The sequence below is a fragment of the Syzygium oleosum genome, unplaced genomic scaffold, assembly GCF_021117445.2.
Source record: "Syzygium oleosum isolate NSW1041296 unplaced genomic scaffold, Sole_v2.1 Sole_v2.01, whole genome shotgun sequence".
Taxonomy (NCBI): Eukaryota; Viridiplantae; Streptophyta; class Magnoliopsida; order Myrtales; family Myrtaceae; genus Syzygium; species Syzygium oleosum.
Genome location: NW_026607485.1, coordinates 6,008,587 through 6,025,281, shown reverse-complemented (window position 1 = coordinate 6,025,281; position 16,695 = coordinate 6,008,587). Strand labels below are relative to the sequence as shown.

The following is a 16,695-nucleotide window of genomic DNA, read 5'->3' as shown; positions in this document are numbered from 1 at the left end:
TTATCAAGATTTTTTCAATGACATATCTAAAATTCAGAATTTTTGGAGTTGAATTACTATTTATTTCGAAAGGGTGTCGGTTACTGCACAATTGCCAATTTTTAGCCCGATTCTATGCAAAATTGGTTTCTCTCTCTTGGGAGCTTTTTGATGTTGTTGCTGCACGTGAGGACGTGGTTGGTTGTGAGTTGAGCATGAATTGAATGGCAATTGGCTAATCGAAAGATGAGAAATTGATTTGAGTGTTGAATGCCCGTATGCTCACATCATACCCTGAGGCGTGGTACGCGGGGTTAAGATGAGAATTGGTTGAGTAATTGAATGCCCGTATGATCACATAATGCCCTGAGGCGTGTTATGCAGAGTTGTAACCCGTCTTAATGCATTTTACGCGAGACGATGCCTGATTTATCGGATGCCCGGGAGGCCCGGATGCCAATCGTGGTGGAGGCCAGATTGATGCTCCTCATCGAATGCCGTCTTGATGCGTGTGACGCGGGATGATGCCGTCGCCAATGTAGTGGGACGATGCCCGGTTACACCGGAAGCCCTATAGCTTGATGCGTTTTACGCTGTTTTGGGGAGCCCGAGGGGCCGCTAATAATCTGGACCTTGTGATTGTGTTATGCATTGTGGTATGCTATGTGAGATTATTATTGGGCATGTTCGGGTTATTAAGTATGCTATGCATGTGCTTGCCCCGATTCGGGTTGTTATATGCAATGAATGGTTGCCATGTTGTGGCTGTATACTTGCAGGGCTTGTGTGTGTGTCAAGGCGAGGTAAGGACGCTTGTGATTGTTGTGACATGTTGAGTGATAAACCTTGCATGCTCCGAATTGTCCTACGATACGTGTTAGCCTAAGCGAGGCTTAGGTAGTGACTTATTGAGATTTATTCTCATTGTTGAATTATAACCATTTCAGGCCCCCAAGCCTTATGATGATATGAAAGATCCGGGGACGCCGCCAGAGTGTTGCGATGATTGATGATGGGTCTAGTCCCCCGTCTTTTGTGAAACCCTCTTTTGTTTAGAGGAGTTAGGCTAACAGACCACTCGACCCTTATTAATGTGCGTGGTTCGTAGTGACGGTCTCTAGTAAGGCTTGTATGATGTGAAGTTATAGTAACATTTTGTTTATAAAAGTTGTTTTGTTGATGTGATTCCATTGTCTCTTTACTACCCCGTTTAATTGTTTGTTGTATGGAGAGTTCAATTTGCTTCCGCGTGTGTTGATCTTCAGTTCTTTTGTTTGGGTCGGCGACAAGTCCTGGGATGTCGCATTCTTAACGACCGTGGCGGGATGACGCGTGCCCGTGGGGATCGGGGCGTGACACCGTCAAGGCCTTGAATATTTGTTATTGCAGAGTTCTCAATTCTTAGTTTTGATAGTCTCTTCAAATTTGAGAGATTCATCGTTGTTCTCATCGACCAACAATATTCATAACATAAAAAAGATAAACCCAAGGGAAGCGTTGGAAGGCATAGCAAATTAGCATATTGGAATTCTAGTATTTTGAGTTGAAGAAAGCTGACCAAATTTTGTTACATAAGGTGGTCACAACAGTAGACAACAACGTCAAAAACTCCAGTTTATTTAATCTCACAATGCACCTTGGCATTGGATCTTCAACAAGTCGACAAGTGTCTACAAGCTAAGCATCTGGTCGAATGGCCATATACAAATCATTTAAACTTGTAAGGTTTGAGAAATCTAGAAATGTCGTCATTGATGTTTGAATGCGTAAACTGGAATGCCCCCACCTCGAGGTCATTAACGTTATGTCCCGTTCATTGTTATCTTTTTAATAAGCACAAGCAGAAACGTAAACTCGGGACAATCACATTCAGAACAATAGCGGAATTTATACAAGTAGCATCATGAGCAAACCTTATGTTTACGGGGCATGCAAACATATTTTAACAAGCCCTTCCGGCCATGGCAAACAACACGTATTTCACACGCATATTCTAGAGGCTCATCCGTTCGTAGCCGACTATGAATAGCAAAACTCGGCTTGGGTGATCCTATCCCCTCTACTTCATCTTCTCGCTTCTAACTCCATCCACATCTCGTCCCCGCTTCCTGTCCGCATGGCCGATCTATACCCCACCCGTGGCATGCCCCAGAGCCGGCCTGCCTACACCGCCAAAAGGTCCATTGAACCCACGTAGGGGTCCAACCCATTCTCCGTCAGTGTAGCCATGCCATGCTATGTACGGGTGAGGCACCAAGTCCGTTAGGCCCTCATCGACCATCACATACGTCGTGATTCGGCGGTAGGCTCGGCCTTCTCGGGCATCTATCACGGTGAGCACTTCGGCTCTCATTTCCACGGGGTTGCCGAACCTGGTCGGGGGAGACGCCATTCTTCGGACCTGAAAAGAAAACAATGGGGGATGAGTCGGGGAGACTCAGCAAGTAAACCTACTAATATCAAGTGAAGACGAGGGGATCGCCGTTAACATAAGTCGGCTCTTACCGCACCCACATCAATAGCAGATCAATAGCAAAGTTCATACAAGAGAACACCATGCAAGGCTATAACATGTGCACTTTACCAGCCAAATCTCGGTTCTATTTCAAGACAAACATCAAACATGAAACATGGTCAAATCAAGGGATTGAACCAACTACGATCAACCAAACGACCGAGAAACGGTCCAAGCAAATCGTGTCACAATGCATCACAACTTCCTTTCCCGATATTAGGAAGTTTACTTACACAACAACTAAAATAAGAACTAGAGAACGAGTTAGAGACGGGTGGACTCAGGTGTCTCCTGAAATTTTTGGGCTTCTCTCCTTGCTTGGCCGAACTCTACAAGGCACACCAAGGCCGAACCGTGGCTTCTTAGGCTTGAACGAGGAGAAGCAAGGGCCGGTTGTGTGTGTATGTGGGCGTAGGACTCCTTGTTTGGCCAAGAGACAAGAAAAGCGGGAGAGTCGGTGGCTTCTTTGGGCGTGAGGCTTCTTGGCCGAGAAACAACAAAACAAGAAAGCGAGAAAGCGAAGGAGAGAAGGAGATGTCGATGGTGTTTTGCGTGAGAAGAAGGGGGACCAAGTCTATTTATAGACAACCCAAACTTGCTCACCAAGTTGCTAATCAAAGCTTGCTTTAGAAGATACATGGCCATCATGACAAGTCCCTAAAAGTCTAAGATCATTTAATGAATGCCATCATGATAGGGCCTCCAAAGTCCAACTAATTAAGGCTTGTCATCATGAAGGGGGCTTCCAAGTCTAAGCCAATTAATACTAGTCATGATGAACCTTAATAAAGGAAACTTGAAGGAGAAGCTTTGACCATGTCAAAGCCTTATCTTCTAGCCTCTTCTAAACTTTTCTAGACCGTGGAGACAAAATCTGAATCTTTCTATAAACACAACTTTTAGTAGCTCAAAGATAGACTAAAAGCAGTTCGCTAGAACAGAATTCTTGTTTCTCAAAGTAAGCTCTTTCCAGAATCCAAATCATCTCAAAAAATTACCAAATTTATATATGTTATAGAAAAATAATTTCTCATCAACTTTTGTGAAGGAAACTTTTCCAAAATCGGCCCAGAAAAGCTTGTAGAAAATAAAGAAAGTGTGAACATCGTCAAAATGCCCATTCTGGGCAGTTTTACACGGTCCGGAAATGAGGCTTTCGTACTACTCATATCAAGTCCAAAAATTCTGAAATTAAAGTATGTAAAACTTCAAGATGTTTGGAGAAACTTTCAAGAAGGAAGTGTGTGGAAATTCGGATCACAAAAGTCTCCACAAAAATAACAAAATGAAGGGGTACAAAGGATCCGAAACAGGGTTTTCCAGAACAAGAGTAAAAATTGGTTCCACTTGAAAAACTACCAAACTTAAACCATAGCCATTTCCCAGGGACTGAAATTGAGGATGTTACAATTCTCCCCCTCTAAAAGAATTTCGTCCCCGAAATTTAAAACGTACCTAGTTCCTCAAACAAGTGAGGATATTAACGCTTCATTAATTCTCCACTTTCCTAGGTAGCTTCTTCTATTTCATGGCAACACCACAAGACCTTTACTAAGGGAATGGCCTTACTTCTCAATACTTGCTCCTTACGATCCATGATCTGCACCGGCTTTCAACATAGGATATTCTGCTGTCCAATTTGACCTCGTCAAAATTTAGCACACGTGCCGGATCGGCTCATACTTTCTCAACATCAATACATGGAACACAACATGTATCTGAGCAAGTTTCGATGGTAGCGCCAACCAATAGGCCAAATTCCCTATTCTTTCTAGAATTTCAAAAGGTCCTACATACTTGGGACTTAGCTTTCGTAATTACCTGTGTGGCATCCGTTGTAAATTGGACTAGCTCTGGACCAGCGACCTTTCTTTCCCCGACCTCGATCCAACATACTGGAGGTGTTGCAAGCTTGACCACACTTTAGCTGCTCTACTCTGATAAAATCTTACTCAACCTAATTTACTTTTATGTTGATGTCAATATCTTACAAGGCCAACATAACTAGATCTGTTATGCCCTTATAACAATTCTATCAATATGAAAATCACACTTATCATTCCAAGTAACAGTTCCCGTCTTACTTTCAGAACCGTTCTCCCTCGTTCAGTACCTTGTTCAGGTCTTCAACCCCGGTGACCACTCCCCGCCCTCATCGGACCGTGTTATTTCAGGATTCAACAGCCTTTTTTGGCTCAATACCGAACTACCACTTACTAGAGAGAACCTGCTTGGACTTCTCTTTCGAGGTCGAGGTCGCAGCCGGGTCCCGAGCACTCATATTGGTATTCTAAGGGATCTTTCTACAACACAAGAATAGGTCAGTGGTCACAAACAAATATTAGCACACAACCTATTCAACCACAATCAATCATTCACATGCGCATGGGTGTTTCCTAGCTAACTACCCCAACTTCAGCGCACCTTATCACTCCATATCTTTATTTCCGCTTGGATTTCAGAATCGTTCTCCCCCATTCAGTGCATAGTTCGGTTTGTTCCTCTCTTACCCATCATCCTAGAAGCCTGCCAGGAGCCGCACCTTATTCAGGTCTTCAACCACGGTGACCACTCTTGCTAGAAGCTACACCTTGATCAGGCCTTATGCCCCTGCGTCCACTTCATAGCCAAGAGCCGCTCCTTGATCAGGTCCTACCTCGGCGACCACTCCTTGCCCTCATCGGATCGGGTTCTTTCAGGATTCCACAGCCTCTTCTTGGCTCAACACCGAACTTGCACTTACTGGAGGGGAACCTGCTCTGATACCAAATTAGACTGTAATGCCCCCGCCTCGGGGTCATTAACATGACGTCCCGTTCATTGTTATCTTTTTCATAAGCACAAGCGGAAATGTAAACTCGGGACAATCACATTCAGAACAACAGCGAAATTTAAACAAGTAGCATCATGAGCAAACCTTATATTTACAGGGCATGCAAACATATGTTAACAAGCCCTTCGGGCCAAGGCAAACAACACATATTTCACACGCATATTCTAGAGGCTCATCCGTTCCTAGCCGACTATGAATAGAAAAACTCGGCTTGGGTGATCCTATCCCCTCTACTTCATCTTCTCGCTTCTAACTCCATCCACATCTCCTCCCCGCTTCCCGTCCGCATGGCCGATCTACACCCCACCCGTGGCATGCCCCAGAGCCGGCCTGCCTACACCGCCAAAAGATTCATTGAACCCACGTAGGGGTCCAACCCATTCTCCGTCAGTGTAGCCATGCCATGCTACGTACGGGTGAGGCACCAAGTCCGTTAGGCCCTCATCGACCATCACATACGTCGTGATCTAGCGGAAGGCTCGGCCTTCTCGGGCATCTATCACGGTGAGCACTTCGGCTCTCATTTCCACAGAGTTGCCAAACCGAGTCGGGGGAGACGCCATTCTTCGGACCTGAAAAGGAAACAACGGGGGATGAGTTGGAGAGACTCAGCAAGTAAACCTACTAATATCAAGCGAGGACGAGGGGATCGCCGTTAACATAAGTCGGCTCTTACCGCACCCACATCAATGGCAGATCAATAGCAAAGTTCATACAAGAGAACACCACGCAAGGCTATAACATGTGCACTTTACTAGCCAAATCTCGGTTCTATTTCAAGACAAACATCAAACATGAAACATGGTCAAATCAAGGGATTGAATCAACTACGACCAACCAAACGATCGAGAAACGGTCCAAGCAAACCGTGTCACAACGCATCACAACTTCCTTTCCCGATATTAGGAAGTTTACTTACACAACAACTAATATAAGAACTAGAGAACGAGTTAGAGACGGGTGGACTCGGGTGTCTCGTGAAATTTTTGGGCTTCTCTCCTTGCTTGGCCGAACTCTACAAGGCACACCAAGGCCGAACCGTGGCTTCTTAGGCTTGAACAAGGAGAAGCAAGGCCCGGTTGTGTGTGTATGTAGGCGTAGGACTCCTTGTTTGGCCAAGAGACAAGAAAAGCGGGAGAGTCGGTGGCTTCTTTGGGCGTGAGGTTTCTTGGCCGAGAAACAACAAAACAAGAAAGCGAGAAAGCGAAGGAGAGAAGGAGATGGCGGTGGTGTTTTGCGTGAGAAGAAGGGGGACCAAGTCTATTTATAGACAACCCAAACTTGCTCACCAAGTTGCTAATCAAAGCTTGCTTAAGAAGATATATGGCCATCATGACAAGTCCCTAAAAGTCTAAGATCATTTAATGAATGCCATCATGATAGGGCCTCCAAAGTCCAACTAATTAAGGCTTGTCATCATGAAGGGGGCTTCCAAGTCTAAGCCAATTAATACTAGTCATGATGAACCTTAATAAAGGAAGCTTGAAGGAGAAGCTTTGACCATGTCAAAGCCTTATCTTCTAGCCTCTTCTAAACTTTTCCAGACCGTGGAGACCATGGACTCCCTAGAGCCTTTTGGATTTGCTGGTTTCTTGCGTGATTGAGTCGGGCCAATCAGGTCACACGAAATAGACTCATTGGCACTAAAATCACAACCCGCATCATGCTTAGTTCTCAAGATTTTCCGAGGGTTTTCTGCGACAAAATACGTATAATAATCTCGTTCAACCCGAGATTCAGCGCGGGAATGTCCTCAAATATCACCAAAAGACATCAAGTTGAGATTTCAACGTTCTTATATAGAAAATGATGAATTTTTGAAATCTGACAAAACCGGATAGTTTTGCACTGTTCACGAAATCGGACTTGAAAACATAGTAAATGGACTCCAAAAATTCTCACATTTGAATATGTCATAAACAAGGCCTTAACAAACATTTTTCATAAAGAATACGAAATCTGAATCTTTCTGTAAACACAACTTTTAGTAGCTCAAAGACAGACTAAAAGCAGTTCGCTAGAACAGAATTCTTGTTTCTCAAAGTAAGCTCTTTCCAGAATTCAAATCATCTCGAAAAATTACCAAATTTATATATGTTATAGAAAAATAATTTCTCATCAACTTTTGTGAAGGAAACTTTTCCAATATCGGCCCAGAAAATCTTGTAGAAAATAAAGAAAGTGTGAACATCGTCAAAATACCCATTCTGGGCAGTTTTACACGGTCCGAAAATGAGGCTGTCGTACTACTCATATCAAGTCCAAAAATTATGAAATTAAAGTATGTAAAACTTCAAGATGTTTGGAGAAACTTTCAAGAAGGAAGTGTGTGGAAATTCGGATCACAAAAGTCTCCACAAAAATAACAAAATGAAGGGGTACAAAGGATCCGAAACAGGGTTTTCCAGAACAAGAGTAAAAATTGGTTCCACTTGAATAACTACCAAACTTAAACCATAGCCATTTCCCAGGGACTGAAATTGAGGATGTTACATAAATTGACGAGACTTTTTGGAAGCCTCAGTACTTGGCACTTATTAATCAACGTCAATTCGAAGACCTTCAAAGACAAATATCTCCAAATGTCATTTGGAATTTCCAGTTGCAAGCTCTCACCGTGTGTTGCATCTATTTCTTCAAGCTTCTACAGCATCCATAAGGTAGTAGGTATGTAACCAATGGAACAATTATACGTTCTCACTACTTTCAAACTTTTCAAGTTTCTCATTGCCCAACTATGTTGTTCTTCAAGTTCTACTACTTAATGAGAATGTTTCGCTTTCAACCAAAAAAAAATGTTTCTCATTGAGTCAGGTAGCTCTTTAATGCACGTGTAGGAGAAATCCAACTCAAGTAGCGATTGCAAATTGCCAATTGAGCCCAGAGCCTCTCTATATATCTACATTCTTCACAGACAAGAATTCAAGGCTTGTAAGAGCTCCAATCGACAGGGGTATTGAAGAACAGTAATGCCTAAATATCTTAGATGTTACCCATGAGCCCATTCCATTGATTCTTCTGGTCAACATCACAAAAAAGGAGGGGAACTCTTTTACTAGATAGCCTATCCTTAATTGTCTTGATCCCTTCATCAATATTACTTATGTCTGTCAAATTTCTTTTGAGGACAAAGGAGATGAGTTGATTCAACAAGTACTGAATGCGCTTGAGCTCTGAAGTATCACAAACATTAGAAAGAAAGTAACAGTGCTCAAAACCTTGCAAAAGCTGATTGTGGATAGTTTTGGCAAGAGTCGACTTTACAACATTGCCCATTCCGTGAATTCCAACAATTTGTGTTTCATGTGTTGTGAGAGCCTGTCATACTTTACAACACTGCCCATTTAATGAATTCAAGAAATGCTTATTGTAGGTCCATGAACTGGTTTTGGCAAGTGCAACTAAGGGTGCGTTTGCTTCAGGGAAGGTGTTTTCCAGGAATCCGTTTTCCGGACTTTCACCCATTTGGTTCACCAAAAATGATTAGTCAACCGAAAACACTTTCGGTCATGGAAAACATTCATGTATAAAATTAAGAAAGTGAATTCTCTAATCTAAGAAGGTGAAAACACTGTTCGGAATTACTTCCCTTTACTTTTTTATTATTTTATTCTTTTCTTTCTTTTCTTTCTTTTTTTCTTTTTCTTTTTATTTTTAAAAATAAAAATATTTAAAAATTCGAAAAAAAAATTTTGCCGAAGATAAAATCATGGGATTGAAATCATTTTCCAAATGAGATCCAAACATCAGAAAATGTTTTCGATCACATATCACCAAACAAAGGAAAACTAATTATTTTCCTGGAAAATGATTTTCCAGAAAACATTTTCCAAAAACGTTACATTTTCCGTGAAACAAACACACCCTAACATTTTCCAAACCAAACAAGGGTGCGTTTGTTTGAGGGAAAGTGTCTCCAAGAATCTGTTTTCCGGATTTTCACCCGTTTAGTTTGCCGAAAATGGTAAATCAACTTAAAACACTTTTCGGTTAAGGAAAACATTCATGTATAAAATTAGGCAAGTGAATTCTCTTATCTAAGAAGGTGAAAACACTTTCCGGAATTGCTCATCTTGAATTTGTTAATATTTTTTATTTTTTTATTTTTCTTTTATTTTATTTTATTTTCTTTCTAAGAAGGAAAATATTCATGTATTTTCTTTTCTTAATTAAAATAATTTAAAAATAACAAATAATTTAAAATAATTTAAAATATACAAAATTTTTTGATAATTTTCACCATCAAATTTCCTTACCAAACAACTGAAAATACTTTATAAGTCTTTTTTATGTTTTAGCCAAACACCGAAAAATGAACTCACTTTCCTGGAAAATGACTTCTTGAAAAGTATATTCCAGAAATTGTACATTTTTTGCGTAAGAAACGCACCCTAAGACTACCTTGAACACCCCTAAGCGCACACAATTTTTCTTCCCTCAAGACAAGCCCTTCAAGTGTTTCCTCATAAAAGAATATTTGGGTATGAAGGCAAGTTCTATTGCATGTCAATGAAGTGCAGTATTCATTTTAGTGGCCCCACAGAAAAAGAAAAAAGAAATACAATCAGGTATGCATGAATAGCCCTTTTACCCCCAAAAACATTACGTATGGTGGCCCAAATTGCACGATGAATTCCTTTGCTCTGCTCTAACGATTTCTCTGAAAAAAAGGGTGAACCATTCAACTGAAACTTCACATCAAGTTCAATAGATTTAATGATTTCATCAGTAGGCAACGACTTCCCTTACTAATCTTCAGGTTTCTGTCTCTCAACAGACGAAAGCTCAGTTTACCACCCCAAGATTGTGAAAGGGAATTTAGTCGACACTAAATGTCATCTTCATTTTCCTTTATTCGGTCTTTAATTGTACAACAGCCCAATCAGCCACAGCTCCCTGCACAAAAAAAATTCTATAAATTTCTCGAACTTTAATTCCTCTCAGCAATATTAGAAACCGGCAAAAAGGCAGTCGCTTGAGATGTCTCCCTTAGCACTTCTTATCAATCTTAAAACCTAAAAGAGTCCTCTAGTATATCTTGAGGACAATGGAAGGGCTTATATTACATATTCTCACATAGGCATAACCATTTCTAGAAAACGTAGGCAATAATCGAGATCACACAAGAGTCCTCCTACATGATTTCTGACCCCAAGCATGACTCATCATATGTCCTATGCACCGATAGTACTAAAAGTTAAACTTAACTACAAGATGATTAATGATACCTTCGAGAAGCTAAATAGTTCTCTCTTGTCACGGATGGAAGTTGTGCTGCGCCAATTATTGACGCCATTACCCAAGTGAAATTCGTCTTTTCTTCATTTTATAACTTCTCCTCAACATTTGCAAATCCCACTAACAAGCACACCTTTCCTGGAAAGTAAATTGAACTTGAGCATGTCAATACAGAGGGTCTGTCTACTTCACAGTTGCAACAATGAGTTGATTATGGTGTAAAGTTCCATGATGAGAACCATAGTCATATGTATGGGATGCGTGCATGTTTTGACCCGAACGGAATATGATCAGTTTTTGGTTCGGGTTTCCTCTTTCTTTCTTTTTTCTTCTTCTTCTTCCCTTTGAGAGGATGGACTGACAGAAAACGCCAAAAGAAAGCTAGAAAAAGGAAATACGCAGAAGATAGAGAGGCAAAGAGGAAGTATTTCACGTGAGCAAGGAGAGCTTTTGTCTGCGTCGCTACCTTCTCCACGTCTGCCACAGCCACGCCTTCTCTTTCGCCGCTGCTTCACCCGCCGTGGCTTACCACTGCTCTTGCACCCAGCTTCTGTCCCGCCGGTCTCCACACATCGTTGGAACCACCCGCAATGTTCTGCCTCTCGTCAGCTAAGAGAAACATGGAACATTAAAATGGTAATATTCGCTTGTGGGCACGGCGCATATGCCACGCACAGAGAGCGTCCATCGAGTCAGGAGCTTCATATTGCGTTATAGGTATTAAAGAAGAAGACGACAGCTCACCTTTCCTTCAAACAGGTCAAGCTCTCTCCTCCGCCTTCCCTCTGTCTCTCTCTGCACCAACAAACAAACAAATTATTGTCCTTTTTTCTCTCTCTCTGTAGACATGCATATCTCCAGCCGGGAAACAAAAAAGCAAGAAGAAACCGTCCAAAGGAAATATAGCTAAAAGGCCAAACCAAACTAGGAAAACAATACAAATATTTGTACATAATTAAAAACCCTCTGGCTGTTCGAAGGCATCATAATTTCAATACCTTCACCAGATTTTCTGACATGAACTCATTAAAAAGTGCACGTACAATCTCTGTTCATGTCTATGAAAGAATTTGATTGCAAAAAAAGGAAAACATTGGCTGTAAGATGAAATAACTTACCTCAATTCATTTAAAGTTTGAACACAAGGGAATAATTTGTGGTCGTGGATCAAGAAGCTTTCAAGTGCAAGGTGCACTTATTCATCGTCTTCTCCCTCATATTCAGATTTGTTGTCTTATCCCACAAATTCGACTGAATTCTTCGAGCAAAGTCAACAAATTGCCCGCAGCACAAATCTCTCTAGACAATATTCTCTACCCATTTGCAGTCTCTTCAACTTCACGCTTGACAGATCAGGCCACTTTTGTAAAGATTCACAAGAATAAATATTCAACTCTTCCAAAGATTGTGGGAGTTTGCCTTGAATCTCAACCAGATTACCACAGTTTTCTATTTGAAGACGTCTTAGTTTGTTTAAATTACTTAGATCAGGCAGTAAATCCATCTGTCCAAGGCCACAAATTCGCAAATATCGTAGGTTCTCCCACAAATTCACCTGACTTCTCCGAGCGGAGCCAAGAATTGCCTCCACATTTAATTTTTTGCAACCTTCTATGTCGATGTGTCGCAATTCTTTCAAGCTGGACAGATCAGGCAACTTCTGTAAAGATTCACAAGAAGAAATCTCCAATATTTCCAAAGATTGTGGCAGTGCACCTTGAATCTCAACCAGATTAGGACAACTTCTCACTTGAAGAATTGTTAGTTCGTTTGACTTACTTAGATCAGGTAGGATTTGCAGCTGTTTAAAGCCTGCAAGCTCCAAATGTCGTCGATTCTTTCGAGAAAATACAAGAATTTCCTCCACATTTGATTCGCCACAATTTTGCCATCCCATCAAGCTTGACAGATCGGGCAACTTCTGTAAAGACTGACATGAAGAAATAGACAATAGATCCAAAAACCGTGGTAGTTCGCCTTGAATCTCAACCAGATTATCACAATCTTCCACTTCAAGACGTCTTAGTTTGTTTAAATTGCTTAGATCAGGTAGTATCTCCACCTGTTTAAGGCTATGAAGCCCCAAATCTTGTAGGTTCTCCAAACAAACAAGGCCTTGAATCTCTGCAATTTGAGCGTCCGAAATCTCAAGAGATGATAATTTCTTCAAATTCGATAGATCCATTGAGCAAAGTGACTTGCAATAGTCCAAACATAAGGATGATAAACTTGAGGGAAGCCTCGGGAGGCAACACACATTAGGGCACCGGAGGCGAAGTGCCTTGAGTTGAGGAAGGAGGCTAAGGTTTTCGGTTACGGTGGTCACATAATGAGAGTCTAGTTTCAACGACTCTAGTTTGCTTAAATTCCCAATCCACCATGGCATCGAATCTTCCACAAGCCCATCATCATCAGGTCGGCCAAATTCCAGATTCAATTTTTTTAAATTAATGAGGTTTGACAGATCTGGAAACATGTCCATGTACAACATAGACAGTTGTAGTTTGATAAGACTTTCAGGAAGCCTCGGTAGTGTGTATACATTGGCCCGCTTCACTCTCAAGATCCTCAAGGATTTATTATTGTAGATGCACTTGCCAATTTCCATATGGAAATTACCATATAATTTGAAGGCTTCTATTTCTTCGAGCTTCTCAATCGTCCATAAGGGATCGGGTATTTTGCTTATGCTACTATGCCACATCTTCACAACTTTCAACTTTTTCAAATCTCCGATGGAATCAGGTAGTTCTTTGATTGCTGTGCAAGTTATATCCAACTCAATCAGCGATTTCAGTTTTCCAATTGAATTCGGAAGCCTCTCCAACGATTTGCACCATTTCAGAGATAGGTATTTAAGGCTTGCAAGATCTCTACCCAACTCGTCTGGCAGCCTCCAAAGATTCTCACATTTGCTTGCATCTAAGGAAACTAAGCTTTTCAAATGACAAATTGACCTATCAATTTCAGTTAATGATTCACAGCCACGTAGACTCAAACGCTCCAAATTTGAATGAGCAAAGAACATAGGAGTTCTCTTCAAGCAATCGCAATTGGACAGATCCAGAACTTTCAAACTCTTCATCACCTATAAAAGAAAAATCATGCAAAGATTACTTTCGAATCTAATAAGATGGAAGAATAAGTGTTGTCTAGCATATAAGATACCTTCATATGGTTCCACCCCTTCCAATCATGCGTAATTTTACTCTGAGACAGATCAAGAATAACCACATGTTCCATGAAGAAATTTGTAATCTTAAATTTTGGGGGAATATCATGCCAAGAAAGCCCCCGTAATTGGGGAAGGAGACTTGAATTCTTCTGGGAAACATTAGTTGGAAGAAGATTTGATAGCCATGTGTGCCAAAGAAGCGTCTTTTCTGCACGAAAATTTTCCTTCATACCGTCAACTTCAAGGAACTTTAGGTTTGATAGGCTCTTAAAGTCCTTATAGATAAAATGGTGCTGATTGTCAAACTCGAGACGAAGAGCTTCAACTTCTTTTTCTCCCTGCCCAAAGGAAACATTGAAAAACAAAAAAGTTGAAGGGAAGCACATTTATTCAGGTTCATTATCTTAAGGGGTTGAGTTGAGTACTATCATTCCTTTAATCTTAAAACACAAATATTATTGGTCGAGTAGGTCACAATGTTGCTATAGAACACAAAAAGTAACTGGTTTTTTTTTTTTGAAAGAAAATATCCATAATGAACTAGAAATTTAATGCAGGAGCGATTTTACCTTATGTGTCCTCAGCAAATTCAATGCTTCCTTAGGATTCCACACCCTACTTGTCTTCTCTATTTTCATCATACTTTCTTCACGAACAATATCTCTTCCGAGGTTTCTGAGTTGGTCATGCATCCATACTTTATTGTCCTTTTCAATCTTTATCAAAGACATGTTCTGCAAACCTTCCAAGGCTACTTCCGAAAAAAGTTCAAATGCATCCCAAAAATGAACCATAATGTCTTTGTCATATCCAATGAAAAGACAAGCTATATCGAGGAATATATGCTTTTGCCGATAATTTAGTGCATTATAACTTATTTTCAGCTTACTACCGACTTTATCTTGAGGAACACTTTCAAGCATCTTCAATTCAGCATCCCACATTTCCTTATTTGTGCTGGATAAAAGTGAACCTATGACCTCAAGAGCTAGGGGAAGACCTCCAGCAATGTCTATCGCCCTGTTGGATTGGTTGATATACTCTTCTAAAGGAGAATCTCTTCTGAAGGCATGTTTGCTAAAAAGTTTAAGAGATTGATCACGATCCATGCTCGTAAGCTCATACCTCCAGTCCACTTCCGGAACATGGAGAACATCTTTCTTTCTAGTAGTAATAATTAGTTTGCTCCCTTCACCAAACCAATCACGCTTACCTACAAGTGCATCCATATGACCCTTCTCTTCCACATCATCAAGAAGGAAGAGGATTTTTTTATGAGACAACCTATTTTTTATTGTCTGAGTCCCTTCATCACAGTTTCTTATGTTTTTACACTCCGTTTTGAGGATGTCAGAGATGAGCTGATTCTGCAAGCATTCAATGCCCTTGGTTTTTGACATTTCACTGATATTGGAAAGAAAGCAACGATTGTTGAACTTTTTTGAAAGCCGATTGTAGATGATTTTGGCAATAGTTGTCTTTCCGATGCCACCCATCCCATGGATTCCTATAATCCGTGTTTCACTTGTCCAAGCTCCTATCAAATCCATGATTTTATCCACATGGTGGTCGACATCGACCAAGTAGTCTGATACTACCAGAGAAGCTTTTTTCAACTCATGGAAAACCTTTTGCGTGAATGTTTTCACGAACTTACCTTCTTGCCTAGTGTTTGTTGGAAATCAAAAGGCAGTGAGTTAGAAAAGTGAGTTGAACCAAACTATGCCCTGAAAAGATCAAATCAGAAACTACAGACCTATTCTAAATGTGTTATTCAACGATTTACTCTATTTAGATGAAGTAGCGGTGGAACTTAGGGTTAATGAATGACCTGAACTGACAAAAAATGTTGCTGGGAATGAAATGGGACAAAATTGGTATTGTACCATTATTTAGTGTGACTTTGCGGTTTAACTTCAATTGCATACAATTCAATTTCAACAAGACTAACACAAATCTAGAAAAGAAACCAATTGAAATGCATCGAATTAACGTTACAAGGCACATGAGATGAAAAGCTCAAAGCAGTCACCTGATGGGCATGCTTTGCAGGTCGTATCCGTTTATTTCCCCAACTGCACTGAGAGCATCCTTCCACTCTCCGATAGTCTCTTGGTCATATCGCTTCTTGCTTTCATGTAAAAGAAAGGAATTTTTATAATCCCCAGTTTGGTACCGAACCTCTGCAGGCGCCACATCATAAAAAATAGGGATGATCTTTTGTTCCCCAGTTTTCTTGCACTCGACCATTTGGACTACCTCCTTGAGACACCATACACTAGTGGCATAATCTTTCGAAAAGATAGGTACTAAGATCTTCGACTGCTTAATTGCTTGGAGAAGTTTTGGGGCAAACTCTTCCCCTTCGCGGAGATCTTCGTCGTCCTTAAATGTACGGATTCCTGTGTTTTTAAGACTGGTGTAAAGGTGGTCGGTAAAAGTTGCTCGAGTATCTGGTCCTCTAAAGCTCAAGAATACTTCATAGTCAAATCCTGATGAATTAGCCATTCCGTGACTTTCTGTTGAAGTGTGAACACCAGAAGCACCTCGTGCTATTCCATCGTTTTGACGGATGCATTGTTTTTTTGCACTCCTCTCCATTGATCTCACTTGATCTTCTCTACAAGGAAAAACTGAACGGGATAGCAACGAAAGCAGTGGCAGCCAGAAATGAAAAAGTTTAGAAGCCAGAATTACAAATGGAGATCTCTGTAGGTCATTAGACTTAGTAGACAGGATTAGGTAAATGTGCAGAGAGTCGTGGGCCAGTTTGCTTTAATTGTTTAATAAGAATGATTCATTGCCGCATCACTCCAGCCTGTCAAAGCTGACAATGCGCGTGAACATAAGAGCATTAAATCTCGAGGGGAGTTTGAACACCTTAGGAGTTTTAAATATCAAGTTGAGAACGTGAACATAGCACAGTACAAACTTTTCATTTAAAATGAAAAGTTC

The 16,695-nt window shown here is 40.8% G+C and overlaps 2 protein-coding genes across 2 annotated transcripts; both read right to left on the bottom strand.

The window, feature by feature from the left end:
* Positions 1–8,309: 8,309 nt before the first annotated feature.
* LOC130138520 (disease resistance protein L6-like) lies at positions 8,310–16,341 on the bottom strand. The gene is made up of 3 exons (XM_056312761.1): positions 15,773–16,341; positions 15,073–15,405; positions 8,310–8,439 (listed from the first exon to the last, which is right to left on the bottom strand). Exons 1-3 carry the CDS (start codon positions 16,339–16,341, stop codon positions 8,310–8,312), a joined length of 1,032 nt encoding a protein of 343 aa, XP_056168736.1.
* On the bottom strand, positions 11,836–14,849 carry LOC115661927 (disease resistance protein RPV1-like). The gene is made up of 4 exons (XM_056311589.1): positions 14,310–14,849; positions 13,734–14,078; positions 12,543–13,653; positions 11,836–12,281 (listed from the first exon to the last, which is right to left on the bottom strand). Exons 1-4 carry the CDS (start codon positions 14,847–14,849, stop codon positions 11,836–11,838), a joined length of 2,442 nt encoding a protein of 813 aa, XP_056167564.1.
* Positions 16,342–16,695: the final 354 nt, after the last annotated feature.